Source organism: Salvelinus fontinalis, chromosome 13 (assembly GCF_029448725.1).
Source record: "Salvelinus fontinalis isolate EN_2023a chromosome 13, ASM2944872v1, whole genome shotgun sequence".
Classification (NCBI taxonomy): Eukaryota; Metazoa; Chordata; class Actinopteri; order Salmoniformes; family Salmonidae; genus Salvelinus; species Salvelinus fontinalis.
The window spans coordinates 11,490,460-11,511,583 of NC_074677.1; the positions used below are offsets into that span (position 1 = coordinate 11,490,460).

The 21,124-nt window shown below is 46.8% G+C and overlaps 1 protein-coding gene across 3 annotated transcripts in view; it reads right to left on the reverse strand.

Annotated features, from left to right (window-relative positions):
* The window catches only part of slc8a2a (solute carrier family 8 member 2a), a 64,684-nt gene that overhangs the window by 13,234 nt on the left and 30,326 nt on the right, over window positions 1–21,124 (reverse strand). The window contains exons 2-12 of one of the 3 annotated variants that reach the window (XM_055941678.1): window positions 20,035–20,097; window positions 18,855–19,279; window positions 18,427–18,564; window positions 17,577–17,804; window positions 17,168–17,449; window positions 16,497–16,952; window positions 15,448–15,812; window positions 9,365–9,468; window positions 811–828; window positions 454–566; window positions 276–314 (exon numbers count right to left, since the gene is read on the reverse strand). In XM_055941678.1, the coding sequence (XP_055797653.1) occupies window positions 276–314; window positions 454–566; window positions 811–828; window positions 9,365–9,468; window positions 15,448–15,812; window positions 16,497–16,952; window positions 17,168–17,449; window positions 17,577–17,804; window positions 18,427–18,564; window positions 18,855–19,217 (2,106 nt within the window). In that variant the 5' untranslated portion in view covers window positions 19,218–19,279; window positions 20,035–20,097. The remainder of the gene's footprint in view (window positions 1–275; window positions 315–453; window positions 567–810; window positions 829–9,364; window positions 9,469–15,447; window positions 15,813–16,496; window positions 16,953–17,167; window positions 17,450–17,576; window positions 17,805–18,426; window positions 18,565–18,854; window positions 19,280–20,034; window positions 20,098–21,124) is intronic. The other 2 variants (XM_055941680.1, XM_055941681.1) reach the window with 2 other exon arrangements.

The window sequence follows — 21,124 nt, forward strand, 5'->3', positions numbered from 1 at the left end:
AAATACATTTTTAGAACTAGCTCACCTGATTCAATTAGTAATCTAATTACCAAGCCCTTAAGAATTTGAATCAGGTGTTCTGGTGGTTGAATAGACCAAATGTGTAATGGCTGGGAGGGGGCAAAACTAGGTTGAGCAACAGCTCTGTTCTATTCTGAAAGATGAGAACATGTAGATGGAAGTAGAGATCCTCCAGTTTTAGAGGCTCTCAGTTGAGACACCTCAGTCCTGTCTAATAAATCCCAGAGCACACTGCATGCTAGTGGCTACAATACCGGGTCTAGTATCCCATTTGGAGTCATTCCCTGTCGGATCTGTTGGGTGAGAGGGTGCCACAGTGAGAGGGGTTAATCAAACATAACACAACACACATACAGACTCGCACGCACACACTGTATATGACACAGACACAGACACGCGCACAAACGCACACGCACGCACACACACACACACCTTAAACTCGTAGGACTCCTCTATGATGACCTCTAGCCTGCTGTGCTCCCCTAGAATGGGCTTCCCCATCTCTGAGATACGTCTGGCGTCCTCCTCTTCTGGAGTAGGGTTCCCTAAAGGGGGAGAGGAAAGGGGAACGTTCTCTTACTACAATACATGATGGGACTAATTTAAATGGAGTTAAACAAATACATATTTTGTAGTTATGATGGGGTTAGACAGTTGAACTAAGCTCATGATGCATTTATAAGCGATATTGTAAAATAATCAATAGGTATATATAATTTTAATGTTCAAAAACGTCTGTAAAAATCACAGTGGGCCTTTCAACTGTGTGCAAAACTTATGAGATCTTACCCTGGTTGAGCAGCAGAGCTGCAATAGGAAGAGAAAAAAAGAAATGCGTGATTTTGAGATGTGATTACTTATAATGCTATTCAAGCTAAAGTGATTTTTGTATTGAACCTTTATTTATTCATGTTAGTCTCATTGAAATCAAATGTATTTTGCAAGAGAGACCTTGTCAAAATAGCAGCAGTCGACAAAAGACAGAAGTGACACACCTTAATACACAGTACACATGCAAGGAATTGATCAACAGAGAAACATTATACTTGGGACAATGTACAAACAATAAATGAATGACAGATTCATCAGATCACAATGTGCATTCTGAAAGTAACCATGCAGTGAGGAAAGAATCAGTACAAATTAATCGACACCAAATTCAAATATTCCTGCGTCTCCATCCTCTACTAAATGCAATAGTCCAGTGAGCTCATCCAAAGAGGTATAGGCTTGACTTCCATCCATGTGAAAAAAAATGTGGAAGTGCTTTTTTCACTGGATGCAATGGGAGAGGGTCGATCGAGTTCGATTAACATAAAAAAAAGAAAGCTAATTCACTGTGTGAGGCCTATTTGATCGACTAGGAGGTGCATAATGTTTACGTTGTAACGAAGGTACTGGTATGAGTGGACAAGCTTGACATCACTGTTATGCACTGTACGTCATACTGTGCGGTTGTTATGGTTTACGACAGTGTGCTGCTTTATATAGGAATGGATTATCAGAATGAGTGGCACATGTCAAATCAAATCAAAGTTTATTTGCCACGTGCGCCAAATACAACAGGTGTAGACCTTACAGTGAAATGCTTACTTACAGGCTCTAACCAATAGTGCAAAAAAGGTATTAGGTGAACAATAGGTAAGTAAAGAAATAAATCAAAAGTAGAAAGACAGGCTATATACAGTAGCAAGGCTACATATAGACACCGGTTAGTCAGTCTGTTTGAGGTAGTATGTACATGTAGATATGGTTAAAGTGACAATGCATTTATGATGAACAGAGTAGCAGTAGCGTAAAAGAGGGGTTGGCGGGTGGTGGGTGGTGGGACACAATGCAGATAGCCTGGTTAGCCAATGTGCGGGAGCACTGGTTGGTCGGCCCAATTGAGGTAGTATGTACATTAAACGTCAGAGTGATTTACAATGTGAAACCGTGCAAACGTGCGTTCTACAGCTTAGCTAGATACACTGCTCAAAAAAATAAAGGGAACACTTAAACAACACAATGTAACTCCAAGTCAATCACACTTCTGTGAAATCAAACGGTCCACTTAGGAAGCAACACTGATTGACAATACATTTCACGCTGTTGTGCAAATGGAATAGACAAAAGGTGGAAATTATAGGTAATTAGCAAGACACCCCCAATAAAGGAGTGATTCTGCAGGTGGTGACCACAGACCACTTCTCAGTTCCTATGCTTCCTGGCTGATGTTTTGGTCACTTTTGAATGCTGCCGGTGCTCTCACTCTAGTGGTAGCATGAGACGGAGTCTACAACCCACACAAGTGGCTCAGGTAGTGCAGCTCATCCAGGATGGCACATCAATGCGAGCTGTGGCAAGAAGGTTTGCTGTGTCTGTCAGCGTAGTGTCCAGAGCATGGAGGCGCTACCAGGAGACAGGCCAGTACATCAGGAGACGTGGAGGAGGCCGTAGGAGGGCAACAACCCAGCAGCAGGACCGCTACCTCCGCCTTTGTGCAAGGAGGAGCACTGCCAGAGCCCTGCAAAATGACCTCCAGCAGGCCACAAATGTGCATGTGTCAGCATATGGTCTCACAAGGGCTCTGAGGATCTCATCTCGATACCTAATGGCAGTCAGGCTACCTCTGGCGAGTACATGGAGGGCTGTGCGGCCCCACAAAGAAATGCCACCCCAAACCATGACAGACCCACCGCCAAACCGGTCATGCTGGAGGATGTTGCAGGCAGCAGAACGTTCTCCACGGCGTCTCCAGACTCTGTCACGTCTGTCACATGTGCTCATTTGCTCAGTGTGAACCTGCTTTCATCTGTGAAGAGCACAGGGCGCCAGTGGCGAATTTGCCAATCTTGGTGTTCTCTGGCAAACGTCCTGCACGGTGTTGGGCTGTAAGCACAACCCCCACCTGTGGACGCCGGGCCCTCATACCACCTTCATGGAGTCTGTTTCTGATCGTTTGAGCAGACACATGCACATTTGTGGCCTGCTGGAGGTCATTTTGCAGGGCTATGGCAGTGCTCCTCCTCTTCCTCCTTGCACAAAGCCGGCGGTAGCGGTCCTGCTGCTGGGTTGTTGCCCTCCTACGGCCTCCTCCACGTCTCCTGATGTACTGGCCTGTGTCTTGGTTGCTCCTCCATGCTCTAGACACTACGCTGACAGACACAGCAAACCTTCTTGCCACAGCCCGCATTGATGTGCCATCCTGGATGAGCTGCACTACCTGAGCCACTTGTGTGGGTTGTAGACTCCGTCTCATGCTACCACTAGAGTGAGAGCACCGGCAGCATTCAAAAGTGACCAAAACATCAGCCAGGAAGCATAGGAACTGAGAAGTGGTCTGTGGTCACCACCTGCAGAATCACTCCTTTATTGGGGGTGTCTTGCTAATTGCCTATAATTTCCACCTTTTGTCTATTCCATTTGCACAACAGCATGTGAAATTTATTGTCAATCAGTGTTGCTTCCTAAGTGGACAGTTTGATTTCACAGAAGTGTGATTGACTTTTATTTATTTATTTTATTTTACCGTTATTTTACCAGGTAAGTTGACTGAGAACACGTTCTCATTTGCAGCAACGACCTGGGGAATAGTTACAGGGGAGAGGAGGGGGATGAATGAGCCAATTGTAAACTGGGCATTATTAGGTGACCATGATGGTTTGAGGGCCAGATTGGGAATTTAGCCAGGACACCGGGGTTAACACCCCTACTCTTACGATAAGTGCCATGGGATCTTTAATGACCTCAGAGAGTCAGGACACCCGTTTTAACGTCCCATCCGACAGACGGCACCCTACACAGGGCAGTGTCCCCAATCACTGCCCTGGGGCATTGGGATATTTTTTAGACCAGAGGAAAGAGTGCCTCCTACTGGCCCTCCAACACCACTTCCAGCAGCATCTGGTCTTCCATCCAGGGACTGACCAGGACCAACCCTGCTTAGCTTCAGAAGCAAGCCTGCAGTGGTATGCAGGGTGGTATGCTGCTGACTTGGAGTTACATTGTGTTGTTTAAGTGTTCCCTTTATTTTTTTGAGCAGTGTATAACAATCACAAGGAATTTGAGGAAAACAACTTCATTTCAGGTCTTGCTCTGCCTAGTGACAAATCTCTCTGGCATCTTATTGGCTAAGAGTTCCAGCCTTTCCTCCGACTTCATGGACAACGATTCCCATGGCAAGTCCATAATCTTGTCAGTATAGTTAAACATCTTTGGCACATCTCCCAGCCTCACTACATTCTCCCTTCAAAGAGGGGCTGAACTCATTGATTAGGCCTAGTATTTTAGCCTGCTCACAAAAAATGCAAGAAGCCATTCGTTTTGGGGGTGTGGTTTGATGTGGCTGTGATATCCCAAACAGCCACCGTACCAACTGCGTGACGCAGCATGACAACGTGAACGTAATTGGTCAAGAATCCCAAGCTCCGAGTGTTAAAATGTCGTCATCTCTAAAGTAGTATCTTTGAATGTGTTTAAATCTGAAAGTGTGGCAAGTGAAGTGTGTGACAATGAATCGAAAATAGGGAAATCAAAAGAATGGAACAAACCAAGCAAAAGTTGTAGTAGAAGACAAGGACCGGTCCAATATTTATTCTTATTGGACTGCGATTTTTGGACAAGGAGATTAATTTGGGAAATCCATTTGTAATATATCGAGGACTGTGAAGAAAGCAGTGGGAAAGGTGCATTCAATCAAGGTGACTCGAAGCGGCCTTGTTTTAGTTTATTGTGTCGATGAAGAACAGAAGAAGCTGCACTGGATCTGGCAAAATTGTCCACGTCAGAAGTAACATCTATTGATCTTCGGAGTAGGGCGCCTGCCAAAGGAGCTATAGCTGGAGTCTCGTTGGATATAGTCAGAAAATCCTAGGAGTCGTCAGTGCATGTTGCCTGACCCGTATAGTAAATGGAAGGAAGGAGAAAAGCCTATCGTTATTATTGTTGTTTGAGGAGACTCTACCTGAATATGTGAAGCTTGGATATGTGAGGTATGCGGTGAGCACACTTGTGCCCAAACCATTATAGTGTGGGAATTGTAAAAGATAAAATGTGATTTTATATCCATCACATGCGTTGAATACTGTGAAATGCTTACTTACAAGCCCTTAACCAACAATTTAAAAAAGTAACACAATAAAATAACAATAAAACCGAGTCAATGTGTGGGGGTACAGGTTAGTTGAGGTAATTTGTACATGTAGGTAGGGGTAAAGTGACTATGCATAGATAATAAACAGCAAGTTGCAGCAGTGTAAAAACAAAGGGGGTGGGGGGGCAAATATTTTAGCAAATAATGCAAATGAATTGTTCAGCAGTCTTACGGCTTGGGGGTAGAAGCTGTTAAGGAGCCTTTTGGACTTAGTCTTGGCGCTCCGGTACCGCTTGCCTAGCGGTAGCAGAGAGAACAGTCTATGACTTGGATGACTGGAGTCTTTGACAATTTTTTGGGCCTTCCTCTGACACCGCCTAGTATATAGGTCCTGGCAGGAAGCTTGGCCCCAGTGATGTACACACTACCCTCTGTAGCGTCTTGCGGTCGGATGCCGAGCAGTTGCCATACCAGGCGGTGATGCAACCGGTCAGGATGCTCTCGATGGTGCAGCTGTAGAACTTTTTGAGGATGTGGGGACCCATGCCAAATCTTTTCAGTCTCCTGAGGGGGAAAAGGCATTGTCGCGCCCTCTTCAAAACTTTCTTGGTGTGTTTGGACCATGATAGTTTGTTGGTGATGTGGACACCAAGGGACTTGAAACTCTCGACCCACTCCACTACAGTACCGTCGATGTGAATGGGGGCATGTTCGGCCCTCCTTTTCCCGTAGTCCACGATCATCTCCTTTGTCTTGCTCACGGAAAGGTTGTTGTTCTGGCACCACACTGCCAGGTCTCTGACCTCCCTATAGGGTGTCTCATCGTTGTCAGTGATCAGGCCTACCACCGTTGTGTCGTCAGCAAACTTAATGATGGCGTTGGAGTTGTGCTTAGCCACGCAGTTGTGGGTGAACAGGGAGTACAGGAGGGGACTAAGTACCCACACCCGAGGGCCCCACGTGTTGAGGATCAGCGTGGCAGATGTGTTGTTGCCTAGCCTTACCACCTGTGGGCGGCCCGTCAGGAAGTCCACGATCCAGTTTCAGAAAGAGGTGTTTAGTCCCAGGGTCCTTAGCTTAGTGATAATCTTTGTGGGCACTATGGTGTTGAACGCTGAGCTGTAGTCAATGAACAGCATTCTCACATAGGTGTTCATTTTGTCCAGGTGAGAAAGGGCAGTATGAAAGGCGATTGAGATTGCGTCATCTGTGGATCTGTTGGGGCGGTATGCGAATTGAAGTGGGTCTAGCGTTTCAGTGATGATGGTGTTGATGTGAGCCATGACCAGCCTTTCAAAGCTCATCATGGCTACCGACATGAATGCTATGGGGCGGTAATCATTTAGGCAGGTTACCTTTGCTTTCTGGGGCACAGGGAGGTCTGTTTGAAACATGTAGGTATTATATGGTCACATGTTTGTATACGGGAGAAGTATGGCATTGAAGAATCTGTGAATGTAAATTGTTGCAACTGTGGTGGGGATCATACTCCAGACTTCCTTAAGTGCCCTGTTAGGGTGAAGGAGGTGTCAAGGATCATGGCTGTGCAGCAGATATATGTGGAGGTGTTGAAGACAGTCCAAGGGGCAAGAGGCAACAGTGTTGAAGATGCATTACAACCAGTTGCTAGTGTTTTAAGTCAATCGAGTGATCCTGATACATTCATTGTGAAGAAGGTGGATTTTGTGGCATTTATAGCCACAGTGATTAATTGTACAGCATAAGTGTCTAAGAAGTCCAAGAAGCTGGATATCACTACTGGATATCATTATATCTGCAGCCAATAGTTTTTTGGGGCTCAAAGACTGCAAGGACTATTGTCACTGGGAAATGTTCCCACCCTGACAGGAGTCTTCTGAGCTTGTGTACCTGATTAGAATGGGGTGGGGGGGGTTTACAGAAAAGCGGGTTGATTTGGTTTAGTAATTATTTTGTTGTTAGTTTTGTGTATTATTTTTTCCTTTTAGGGATCCTTAATATTTACCCGCACAGTAGGTGGCGGAATGCACATCCAATTATTGCGAACGCCATTATAGCCAAGTTAACAAACAGCCAAGTTAACAAACAGATCACTTACCATTTCGAATCCCACCGTACCTTCTCCGCTGTGCAATCCGGTTTCCGAGCTAGTCACGTGTGCACCTCAGCCACGCTCAAGGTACTAAACAATATAACCGCCATCGATAAAAGACAGTACTGTGCAGCCGTCTTCATCGACCTGGCCAAGGCTTCCGAATCTGTCAATCACCACATTCTTATCGGCAGACTCAACAGCCTTGGTTTCTCAAATGACTGCCTCGCTTGGTTCACCAACTACTTCTCAGATAGAGTTCAGTGTGTCAAATCGAAGGGCCTGTTGTCCAGACCTCTGGCAGTCTCTATGGGGGTACGACAGGGTACAATTCTCGGGCCTACTCTTTTCTCTGTATATATCAACGATGTCGCTCTTGCTGCGGGGGATTCCTTGATCCACCTCTACGCGGACGTCACAATTCTGTATACATCTGGCCCTTCTTTGGACACTGTGTTAACACACCTCCAAACGAGCTTCAATGCCATACAACACTCCTTCCGTGGCCTCCAACTGCTCTTAAACTCTAGTCAAACTAAATGCATGCTTTTCAACCGATCGCTGCCCGCACCCACGCCCGCCCGACAAGCATCTCTACTCTGGACGGTTCTGACTTAGAATATGTGGACAACTACCTAGGTGTCTGGCTAGACTGTAAACTCTCCTTCCAGACTCATATTAAGCATCTCCAATCCAAAATTAAATCTAGAATCGGCTTCCTATTTCGTCTCCTTCACTCACGCTGCCAAACATAGCCTCCTTCACTCACGCTGCCAAACATACCCTCGTAAAACTGACTATCCTACCGATCCTCGACTACGGCAATGTCATCTACAAAATAGCCTCCAACACTCTACTCAGCAAATTGGATGCAGTCTTTCACAGTGCCATCCGTTTTGTCACCAAAGCCCCATATACCATGCTCTCGTCGGCTGGCCCTCGCTACATATTCGTCGCCAGACCCACTGGCTCCAGGTCATCTATAAGTCTTTGCTAGGTAAAGCTCCGCCTTATCTCAGCTCACTGGTCATCATAACAACACCCACCCGTAGCACGCGCTCCAGCAGGTATATCTCACTGGTCATCCCCAAAGCCAACACCTCCTTTGGCCGCCTTTCCTTCCAGTTCTCTGCTGCCAATGACTGGAACAAATTGCAAAAATCGCTGAAGTTGGAGACTTATATCTCCCTCACTAACTTTAAGCATCAGCTATCTGAGCAGCTTACCGATCGCTGCAGCTGTACACAGCCCATCTGTAAATAGTCCATCCAACTACCTACCTCATCCCCATGTTGTTTTTATTAACTTTTTTTGCTCTTTTGTACACCAGGATTTCTACTTGCACATCATCATCTGCACATCTATCACTCCAGTCTTAATTTTCTAAATTGTAATTACTTCGCTACTATGGCCTATTTATTGCCTTACCTCCTTACGCAATTTGCACACACTATATATACACGTTTCTATTGTGTTATTGACTGTACATTTGTTTATCCCACGTGTAACTCTGTGTTGTTGCACTGCTTTGCTTTATCTTGACCAGGTCGCAGTTGTAAATGAGAACTTGTTCTCAACTGGTCTACCTGGTTAAATAAAAGTGAAATAAAAATAATAATAAAATAAAAATTATACAATAGAAGAAGAGTAGTATCTTTGATGACAGTTGTGTTTGTGATGCTAACATTAACTCAAAAATGTGAAGATGTTCGAGTTGGAAAAACCCAAGCTGTTTATGACGAACAAGTCTCGTTCTGTCAACATAACATTGGCGATGATGTATGTCTTGTTCTTAGTCCAGAGACGCTGTGCGCTAATGCCTCAATAAAGAAAAGGGCGGGCTATGTTTGTTTCTACTGCTACGATTGGATAGCATGCAGCTGTACTTTAGGTTGAGTCTGCAGTGAGATCGGGTCTCTTGCTGCTGAGCTCCGAATCACTCGTTATTTTGACACTGCCAACCATGAGCATGTGGGCAGGATTGAAACCAAACCTGTAAATCCCGAAGTATCCCTTTAATCTTATCTTATAAAACTATTCTAGAGAGACTGCAAGTGTAGTGGGAAAAGATTTCTCACAATATGTGTCAAATGGCAATTTTCGCTGAGTGTAACAGTGGATAGTAGGTTGAACAAACCTTTTGAGATGGCCATTTTATTCACTAACACTAACCCTCGCACACAACACACCCCACTGACCTGAGATTCCTCGCTTTAGCCATTTGGGCTCATCCAGCACAATGAAGAAGTTTTCCTGCTTCTCATATTCCTCCACATTTACAATGCGTACCTGTAGAGTCTGACTGTGGAGAGACATGCAAGCATGCACCCACACACACGTACATACATATACACACCCACACTCACACAGAGAGAGAGAGAAGAAGGTTGTCATCAATAGACATTGTTATATTTGTAGACGTTTTAAACACATTTGATGAGGATAAAAGGAAAACATGTTATGATTACAATCACAGGACACCAAAGTTAAATATTTTGTTGAATAATACAACCACACACACACACACACACACAGACAGAGCGACTTACAGTTAGTGCATTCATCTTTTAAGATAGCTAGGTGAGACAACCACATCTCAGTAATAGCAAGTACAACTGAAGAGTATTTATAAAACACTGTATCCACACATTATTCACTTGTTTTTTCATCAGAAATGATTGCTTATGGGTACCTTCATGTTTTTATACATAAGAGTTTAGATGTGTTATTTTGCAAAACACTGGACAGTATATCCATTGTATAGCTGGAATGGTTCGTATCCTGTATATTTGACTGTGATTTGTGGTTGTCTCACCTGGCTACCTTAAGATGAATGCACTAACTGTAAGTCCCTCTGGATAAGAGCATCTGACAAAAATGTAAAATGTAAATGTTTTACATACAGATCTCATAATTGTATTGAATTATTTATTTTTGTCACAAATATGTAATTTGTACAGTTCTTTATTAAAAATTTAGTTATTTGTTACAGTTAACTGTGTAAAACCCAGCAGTACTACTTATTTCTCAGAGTGACGTGGATATATAGCATTAAAAAAACATGATTATTTGTCTCTTAAATGAAACCATCAAGTAACAGATTTTAAACAAATACATGTCTTGTCATTGAACAACCCTATGCCATGATTAGACAGTAAAAAAACACCAATCTCTTTCATAATTTCTTTCAAAAATAAAAGCTCATTTTCAAACATTTCTGAAAATGGATATTTAGCGTTTTGGAATGAAACTCTTCAATTGTTCCTCAATAAGTGCGACTGTTAGTGTAACGGCAGTCTAAGTCGTCCTCCTCCTCAGACGAGGAGAGGCGAGAACGATCTGAGGGCCAATGTGCAGCGTGGTAATTTTCCATGATATAATTACCACAAAACAAGACACTATACAAAATGACAAAACAAACTAACCGTCACAGTCCTAGCTGGTGCAGACAAAACACAAAGACAGGAAACAACCACCCACAATCCCCAACACAAAACAAGCCACCTATATATGATTCTCAATCAGGGACAACGATTGACAGCTGTCTCTGATTGAGAACCATATTAGGCTGAACACAGAAACAGACGAACTAGAAACACAACATAGAATTCCCACCCAGCTCACGTCCTGACCAACACTAAACAAGCAAAACACATAAGAACTCTGGTCAGGACGTTACAGTACCCCCCTCCTGAGGTGCGGACTCCGAACGGCATCTGTCCGCGGTGGCGGCTCTGGCGCAGGACGAGGACACCACTCCACCACTGTCTTTGTCCCCCTCCTTAGCGTCCTTTGAGTGGCGACCCTCGCCCACGACCTCGGCCTAAGAATCCTCCCCAAGGCCCCCCACATGATTTAGGAGGTAGCTCAGGACAGAGAGGTAGCTCAGGACAGAGAGGTAGCTCAGGACAGAGAGGTAGCTCAGGACAGAGAGGTAGCTCAAGACAGAGATGTAGCTCAAGACAGAGGGGCAGCTCCGGACTGAATGGCAGCTCCGGACTGAATGGCAGCTCCGGACTGAATGGCAGCTCCGGACTGAGTGGCCGCTCATGACTGTAGGGCCGCTCATGACTGTAGGGCCGCTCATGACTGTAGGGCCGCTCATGACTGTAGGGCAGCTCATGACTGGAAGGCAGCTCATGACTGGAGTGCAGCTCATGACTGGAGTGCAGCTCATGACTGGAGTGCAGCTCATGACTGTAAGGCAGCTCATGACTGGAGTGCAGCTCATGACTGGAAGGCAGCTCATGACTGGAAGGCAGCTCATGACTGGAGGGCAGCTCATGACTGGAGGGCAGCTCATGACTGGAGGGCAGCTCATGAATGGAGGGCAGCTCATGACTGGAGGGCAGCTCCTGACTGGCTGGCGGCTCTGGCAGCTCCTGACTGGCTGGCGGCTCTGGCAGCTCCTGACTGGCTGGCGGCTCTGGCGGCTCCTGACTGGCTGGCGGCTCTGGCGGCTCCTGACTGGCTGGCGGCTCTGGCGGCTCCTGACTGACGGACGGCTCTAGCGGCTCCTGACTGACGGACGGCTCTAGCGGCTCCTGACTGACGGACGGCTCTAGCGGCTCGGGACAGACGGGCGGCTCTGAAGGCTCGTGGCAGACGGATGGCTCAGATGGCGCTGGGCAGACGGATGGCTCAGATGGCGCTGGGCAGACGGATGGCTCAGATGGCGCTGGGCAGACGGATGGATCAGATGGCGCTGGGCAGACGGATGGCTCAGATGGCGCTGGGCAGACGGATGGCTCAGATGGCGCTGGGCAGACGGATGGCTCAGATGGCGCTGGGCAGACGGATGGCTCAGATGGCGCTGGGCAGACGAGCAGTGCAGGCAGCTCAGACGGCGCTGGGCAGACGAGCAGTGCAGGCGGCGTTGGGCAGACGGCCGACTCTGACCTGCTGAGGCGCACAGTAGGCCTGGTGCGTGGTGCCGGAACTAGTGGTACCGGACTGGAGACACGCACCTCAAGGCTAGTGCGGGGAGCAGGAACAGGGCACACTGGACTCTCAAAGCGCACTATAGGCCTGGTGCGTGGTACCGGCACTGGTGGTACCGGGCTGAGGGCACGCACCTCAGGGCGAGAGCGGGGAGAAGGAACAGTGCGTACAGGGCTCTGGAGACGCACAGGAGGCTTGATGCGTGGTGCCGGAACTGGAGGCACTGGGCTGGAGACACGCACCACAGGGAGAGTGCGTGGAGGAGGAACAGGCCTCTGGAGACGCACTGGGAGCCTGGTGCGTGGTGTAGGCACTGGTGGTACTGGGCTGGGGCCACGCACCATAAGGCGAGTGCGGGGTGCTGGAACTGGAGGAAATGGGCTGGGGCGGGAAGGTGGCGCCGGATATACCGGACCGTGCAGGCGTACTGGCTCCCTTGAGCACCGAGCCTGCCCAACCTTACCTGGTTGAATGCTCCCCGTAGCCCGTCCAGTGCGGGGAGGTGGAATAACCCACACTGGTCTGTGTTGGCGAACCGAGGACACCATGCGTAAGGTTGGTGCCATGTACACCGGCCCGAGGAGACGTACTGAAGGCCAGATATGTAGAGCCGGCTTCATGGCACTTGGCTCAATGCTCAATCTAGCCCGGCCATTCCGGGGAGGTGGAATAACCCGCACCGGGCTATGCACATGTACAGGAGACACCGTGCGCTCTTCCGCATAACACGGTGTCTGCCTGTACCCCCGCTCTCCACGGTAAGCATGGGAAGTGGGCGCAGGTTTCCTACCTACCTTCGCCACACTACCCTTTAGCCCCCCCCCAAGACATTTTTGGGGTTTCTTCACGGGCTTCCAGCCACGCTTCCGTGCTGCCTCCTCATACCACCACTCCTGGGCTTTAGCTGCCTCCATCTCTTCCCGAGAGCGGCGATATTCTCCAATGTGAGCCCAGTGTCCTTTACCCTCCAGAATTTCCTCCCATGTCCAGGATTCCTGTGTAGTGGGCCGTTGCTGCTCGTACTCACGCTGCTTGGTCCGAGTTTGGTGGGTGGTTCTGTAACGGCAGTCTAAGTTGTCCTCCTCCTCAGACGAGGAGAGGCGAGAAGGATCTGAGGACCAATGTGCAGCGTGGTAATTTTCCATGATATAATTAACACAAAACAAGACACTATACAAAATGACAAAACAAACTAACCGTCACAGTCCTAGCTGGTGCAGACAAAACACAAAGACAGGAAACAACCACCCACAATCCCCAACACAAAACAAGCCACCTATATATGATTCTCAATCAGGGACAACGATTGACAGCTGTATCTGATTGAGAACCATATTAGGCCGAACACAGAAACAGACAAACTAGACACACAACATAGAATTCCCACCCAGCTCACGTCCTGACCAACACTAAACAAGCAAAACACATAAGAACTCTGGTCAGGACGTTACAGTTAGTTCACGAAATGCAAGGGTTTAATTTCTGCTGCTCCATAGGAAAGCACCATGTAGTGGACGCGGGCTTCGACTGGAACCAGTGGAATGTGCAAAGGAGTGGGTTGACATGGGAGAGCATGGGAATGTTGAGCACCAGGCGGGTTTCAGCGTTCTGGACAAGTTGCAGGGGTTTGATTGCTCAAGCGGGGAACCCAGCCAACAGAGAGTTGCAGTAGTCCAGACGGGAGATGACCTGAATTAGAACCTGTGCCACTGCCTGTGTGAGGTAGGGTCGTACTCTATGGATGTTGTAGAGCATGAACCTGCAGGAGCGAGTCACTGCTTTGATGTTTGCAGAGAGTGACAGGGTGTTGTCCAGGATCACGCCAAGGTTCTTTGAACTCTGGAAGGTGAACTCCTGGAGTTGTCAACTGTGATGGAACGGTCTCGCAACAGTCCCGTGAAGCAAGCAAACAATCATTTCCTACCCTCTGAAACATTAACAAACACCCTGTCATTTAAATCACATCAGTAGCTGAGGTGCAATAAAGAATGTAACACATAGTGGAGGCTAAATAATTCACAGTGCATCACATACACAACACTCATACACACACGGTACTGTACACACACAGAAATACAAACATGAACTAAACAACAGATAAACAGTACCTTAAATCACTTACCACTTACGCCTCGATCACACCGACAGCATCATTGTGTTTTGGTACACCAGAAGTATATTCATTTGGATTTATCGAACGTATGCATCAAACTGTATGCATAGACGGCTTGACAGAAATGGTAGCAAAAGGTGAATGTTGAACTTTTGTTGCACACATATCCAGATGATGCTGCGTACCATTTTGCGCATTGACGCTGTAGGTGTGATCGAGGTGTTAGTGCACCATTACAGTAATACCTACAATATATGACCTGAAATTACATCACTTTACAGTATGAGTACTACCTGTAAGGGCACAATTAGTCCAACGTGCAAACACAGCTTATATCGTCTGAAAGTTTAATAGGGAAAGGATCTGTCCGCTAACATTAGCAAGAGGCTGCCAATCATCAACTAATGGACGCTGCTCCACATGGGAGTCACTGACTGACACAGTGACAACCCATAATAATCCCCATTACCACAGTTACTGTAGCCTTAGGATACATTTCCATCAATATAACATAGTACATGTGGACACCTACACAGACACACACACATACTGTACATCAATATAATTTTGATCCCATTTGCTTAATGGGAGGGATACGTATAACATTCAGTATATGTGGACACATACTGTACATAGACAAATGTGGACACAAACTGATGAAAAAACACATTTACCAACATACAACGATGCATTTACATGGAACTGTATGACAGTTCCCTCTAGACCTTAACCCTCATCTGTACTCTGGCCAATTACAGCACTGCTGCTAACAAACCTTCCATCTGATGCTTTAGCAGAGAGAGTAGGCATTAGGCAATCTTGTTTTGGAGCCACAGTGTCTACTGGGTTTCTCAGCCTCCTGTATGCACTTCATTGATTTGTTTGTGTAACTAAGTGCATACAGCTGGTTCTCCAAGTGTAATCAGACACCAGTTAAAAGGAAAGAGCAGCAATCAGTATACTGTGGCTAGCAAAATCCAGAGTAACCCTTCCCTGGTCTAACCTCATGTACCAGGCTATAGGCTCTTGATTACCTAGCATTGACATCTGGTTGAAATTATGTATTTACAACCAGATTACAACTAGTTTACAACCAAATGAAATTATATCATTACAACCGGTTTACAACCAACAGGTTGTAATTTGGTTGTAATGACTCCATTTCAAACAGTTTTTCCGGCTGGGTACCATCCCCCTACTTTAGGGTTGGCATAGAGCAGGCTTCACCTGGTCTGTTCATTGGAGAACTCAAGCTCGCCCTTGGTCTCCTCGTAGTCCACGCCGGCACGGGCGCTGCCATCCTCAGTGCGGTAGGGCAACATCACGGTGCCCCGCGAGCCAGAGTTCCGCACCACCGTCACCACCATTGTACCCGAACTCTCGCTCACTCGCAGCACGCGCTCGCCGAACGTGAAGATGCCGGCGTGGTCGTCGTCCAGGATGGTAACCATGGCAACTAACGGCTCCACCAGCCGGCCCTTGGGCGGCGTTCCCAGTGAAACCTTGTTGCCGCCCTCATCCAGACGGAGATTCTGCAGCCGCACAAAAAAGTGCTCGTCTTCCTCGAAGACGTCGTCGTCCAAGATGCCCACCTGAAAAGGACAGGGGACACACAAAAAGTTGTGATAGGAATTACTGTATGCATTGAGACAATCTTATTTAAATGCCCAGTGCAGTTAAAAATATGACTTTCCATGTCATATTTTATATATATTTCCATGTAGGAATAATACTGTGAAATTGTGAACATGATGATAATGCACTTTTAGTGTAAGAGCTGTTGGAAATTTCATGCTGTTTTGGTGGGATGGAGTTTTAGCCTGCCTGTTGACATCACTCCAATAAGAAAGAGAGTTCCAGACCTTTCTGCCAATAACAGCTATTTTTTCCCCTCCCCACTCAGACCAATCCCAGACAGTCAGGTACTTAATTGTTACCCAGAAATTATTTGATATTGAAGTAACAACAGCTGCATTGTGCCTTTAATCTAATCTCATCTGAAATTATTTAAACTAATCTCTAATCCATCCAAGAGCAAGTTTTCCCTTGCCACTCTTTGGAGGTGCAGGCCATGACAAGTTGCTGACAAGTATTATACTAGTAAACGAGTAAATTGACTAGTAAACAAATACTAGTCAATGAGTTAATTGATTGATTGTTTGGTTGATTGAAGTATTACTCAAAACTACAGTAAACAGCGACTATTCACCTCCCTCCTCTCATAATTTCCCACCCTCTTTTCCCCTCTCCTTCCTTCTCTCTCCTCTCCATCTAACCTTAATCTCCTTCCGACTCTCCCCTGGTTTGAACACCAGCGTCCCCTCGCTAAACTCATAGTCCGCCCCGGCATTTGCCGAGCCATTCTCCGTGTGGTAGTCCACATAGAAGGTGTGCTGCCCCATGCCACCCTCACAGATCACTGCTAGGCTCAGGGTACCACAGTTCTCCGTGCACTGGTATTGGGCACGCTCAAAGGACAGGTGGGTACACGTGGCCCTGTCGTCTTTCTCCAGGGCTCCGCCCTCCGTAGCGGCGGCTTTGCGTCGCGTGTGCTCGGCGGCATGCTTCTTGAGCACGTTCCCGGCACCGATCATCATGCGTGTGGCTTGGATGCGGTAAAAGGCGCGGCTCTTCCTCTGCTGCACCAGAGCTGAGTAGTTGGCCATCTCGATAAGCTGCTCCAGGTCTTTGTCCGGGTGCTTCTGCTTCAGGTCCTTCAGGATGCGTACCACCTAAATTAGGTCACAACGTAAACACAATATTAACTAAATGTTTGAAATACAACGTTGACACAATGTTTGAAAAAACATAGCTGCTGGAAGAACAAAAATGTTAAAGACACGTAAAGGACCAATACCATCTCCCTGCCCACTCCACTCTCCTATATTGCTAAACTCTTCTGACTCGTCCTGACTATTCTCTTTCCTGATCTCCTGGCTCAGCCTACCTCATCTCTGTTCTGGTCCAGCTCCTTGCCTGTCTGAACAGAGACTGTGCAGACACTGGAGGAGTTTCCAGCCGTGGAATTGCTATCTGAGAACTTAGCGTCCATGATTACATCGATCCCCTTGGGCGCCAGGTCACCTTCCGTTTCCACAACGATGCCATGCCGCTTGTCGGCACGGTAACGCTTGTGCATGTACTTGTAGAAGAGCAGGCGGCGGTCGGCGATCCAAGCCAAGATCACACACACTGGGAAGTAGAGCAGAGTGACCAGAGCCTCCCACACCTGCAGAATCAACACACAACGTTTCTATATAATAATAAAAAACACACAAATGCATACAAAATCTGTCTATAAACCCCCGCTGACACACAAAAACACACAGACACACACACACGCAAATAATGCAGACCTCCACTACTCCCGGGGAGATAACAGCCAGGATGAGGTAGAGCCAGATGTAAGCGAAGATGCTCCAGAAGGCTGTGATGAAGAACACTCGCAGATGTTTGATCTTTCGCGACTCCCCGTCGGGGATGACCCACACACACACTCCGATGATCACAAACATGTTGAAGGCAGCGCTGCCCACTATGGTGCCCGGTCCAAGCTCACCCGCGTCAAAGTTGTGACCACACACCTGCCAACAAGACAGCAAAGAAATCAAGTTGAATAACAAAATAAGCTAGGGTTACGCTACCTCCATTACGGTATCTGTCAATGGGGAACCCAGTCTAATTCAAGCAAATCAAGGGTCCGTCAGGTGTAGCATGTAGTACAAAGGGATTGTGGGGACACTCAGGGGTAGTGTGTAGAGCCCTGCACTGGCATGAATTTTAAGCCCGAGCCCTACCCATACTCGCAACGTTCAGGCCCTACCCTACTCAGGCCAAATTGAAGGCCCTGCCCGAAACCCAAGATCAGAAATAACTTCCTCCATTAGTAAATGCATTAGCCGCTCCTCTCTGTCTGTCACTTGCTCCCTGCGTACAGGTTGAAGCACTTCTGACATCATGTTATGATCTTACTCAGATATGACTGTACCGCGCAGGTGAGCACTCGCAAATGGCTCAGCTTCAAAATGTTAGTGATCAATTTGTGATACCTGAGCCCTGCCCGTACCCTAGTTATTGATGAAAAATACGACCTACCCAGCCCTAACCTGATGGGTTTGGGGTTTGTGGGGACACTGGGGTAGTGTGTTGTGTATATACTCTGGGGTGATGTATAGTGATGAAGGTTTTGTGGTGTAACCAGCATACCTCGATGACAGAGAGAAGGATCTCTGGTGCAGAGGAGCCCAGGGCCATGAGCGTGAGGTTAGACACAGTCTCGTTCCAGATCCGCACAGTGGTCACTGACGTCTCCCCGTTGGGTTTGGTGATAGTCACCTCTTTCTCCTACAAGGACAAGGGCACACATCACAGTTAGGGGAACATGCAGCTAGTGTTTTACCAATACAACAATTCAGTGATATTGCCTATGAGCTGATGCTAGAGGACAGTATTTCAAAAGTTCCAGAACTTTCACCAAAGTTCCCAGGTTTTTCAGAAATCCTGGTCTGAGAATTCCCAGAATCATTTCAGCTAAATTTCTGAAAAACCTGGGAACTTTGGGGAACGTTTTCAGAATCACCACAGCATGAGAATGACTGAAGGACAAAACAAAGAGAGAAGTGGTCACTGGTCACCTGGGAGGTGATGACCTCAATGGAGGCCATGAAGCGGTCGGCGATGATGGACACACCCAGGAACATGTACATGAGGCAGGCAAAGTAGACTATCGCCCTCCCCGTCTGCTCTGCCAGTGGAGGGCTGAGTGGTAGCCACACAGGCAGCACAATGCCAGGTCTACACATCACCTTGTCTGTGCACGTCCGCTTGCCCCCTGTGGTGTTACCAGATGGGGAAGATGGGGTGCCTGATAAAGATGCCCGCTCCACCACCTGAGGCTTGGAGTGGAAGGAAGAGGTGGCCGGGTGGAGCAGGAGGAGGAGGATGGAGAGGAGGAGTAGGAAGGATGGGAGTGGGGGATACACAGGGTGGGGTCCCATGCTATCCCTGAGTTAGGTGGTGCCTGGGGTCACCGGAAGAGCAGCTGGGTAGGAACACTCTCCTGAGAGAGAGTCGAGAGAGAGAGAGAGAGAGAGAGAGAGAGAGAGAGAGAGAGAGAGAGTCCAAAAGAACAACTGGGGTTGAGGATGTGGCTCTCTAAAATGTTCACTAGGGTATATTAATAAGGTCTACAATACATTCAACTGTGCCCCTCCCCACATACATGAATGCCATAGGGGTACTTCTGAGATGAATTAAAGGGATAGTTCACCCAAAAATAAAAAATAAATAAATGGTTCCTAACCTACTTACTTTAAATTAGTTTATTTTAACATTCTGAATGTCAGCAATGCTGCTATAATAACCATTTTATAAGTATTAGTATAATATTTATTGCTATTGTTTGTTTGTTTTGAACTGTTTATCTGTTTTTTGTGCTGTTTTTTGTATGTGCCTTGGTGGGGGGGGATTAAGACTGGGGATGTTTCATATTTGTTTACTTAGCTACAGTCACCAACGGTTAATATTAGCAGCTAGGACTAATACACAATGGAAGTTAAGGGACCCGAGTTAGCATGCTCTACATTGTCCAACATTACCTTAGTTACTTCAAACCCGAGTTCTCTAGAAACGTACCATTGTTTTACAGTCATCAATGCCAATGCTAGTGGTTGGGCACTGGAGCTTAGTAAACAAAACCCAAAGCGTGGATTGCAGTCTCTTCTGACACACAGCCCATTCTCAAGGTAAGGAAATATACACGTCAAAATGAAAAGAACAAGGACTAATGAGTGTGTGAGTCAATGTGCATGTTACCTCACTCTGGCTGTATCAAATGCCAGTCTAGACAAATGCAGAGTGCTATCAGTCAGCAGCGATCTAATAGAGAGGAGAGGAGACAGAAACAAGAGAGAGGGGGAGAGAGAGTGAGGAGGGGGAGAGAGAGTAGAGGTGCAAACAAACACAAACTGAGAGAGAAGGTATAAAGACACTGATATAAGACCACTGCAGGAGGCAAAGAGTTACAATGACATAAACAGAAACATGAAAGAACATTCAAACACAGAAAGATGTGAGGCCTGGATAGTACTAAAGGTGGTGCAGCGGTAACACTACATGTAGGTACCATTTAATGGAAGGTTTTGCATGTAGGTTATAGACAGTTAATTATAGCTTTAATATGTTAATAAATCATGAACTAATAACTAAATATCTAAACTTCTTTTAAAAGGGAAAACCCTTTACCACCCCCCTCAAACAGAACCTTAATGTAAAGTCCTACCAGAGCACCTTTGAAGGTGGAGACCAGATGCAGGTGGGGTAACACTAACCACCCTATCTGACTTAAACCTATCCTTACCCTGGAGTGGAGCTACCCACTGGCCATGGGGGTTTATGTCACAGCGTGAGGCCACCTATAGGGTCACCTGTCACCACCCCCCCCCCCCCCTCTCTCTGCACAGGTAACCCTAGGTTGGTGTGTGTGGCACCATGTCTTATTCATTGAGAACTTAAGGTCATTACTTGTTCAATTAGTTATGACGGGCCCAAGCCTGGCTGTGACTGGTCCCCAATAAACATGCATTATGAAAAAAGGGTCCTTACAATGGAAATAATCTGTCTATTAGCAGGTCAAGCATACTGACATGATAACTTTGAAAAACAAAATGGAGGCAGACATCTTAATGGTTCTTGATGATACTTTTCTGTTACTAGCTACAGATACATTTATATTTATCTACACTACTAAATACGGGGTACATTTTCACGAGACCTATGCTTTAGGCTAATGCTAATTTGAACTGTTAATAGGTAAGAACTTTAAAACCCCATGTATGTCATCTAGGGCAGTGGTTCCCAAACTGTGGGTCAGGACCCACTTGTGGGCCACGGCAGGAGTCCAGGT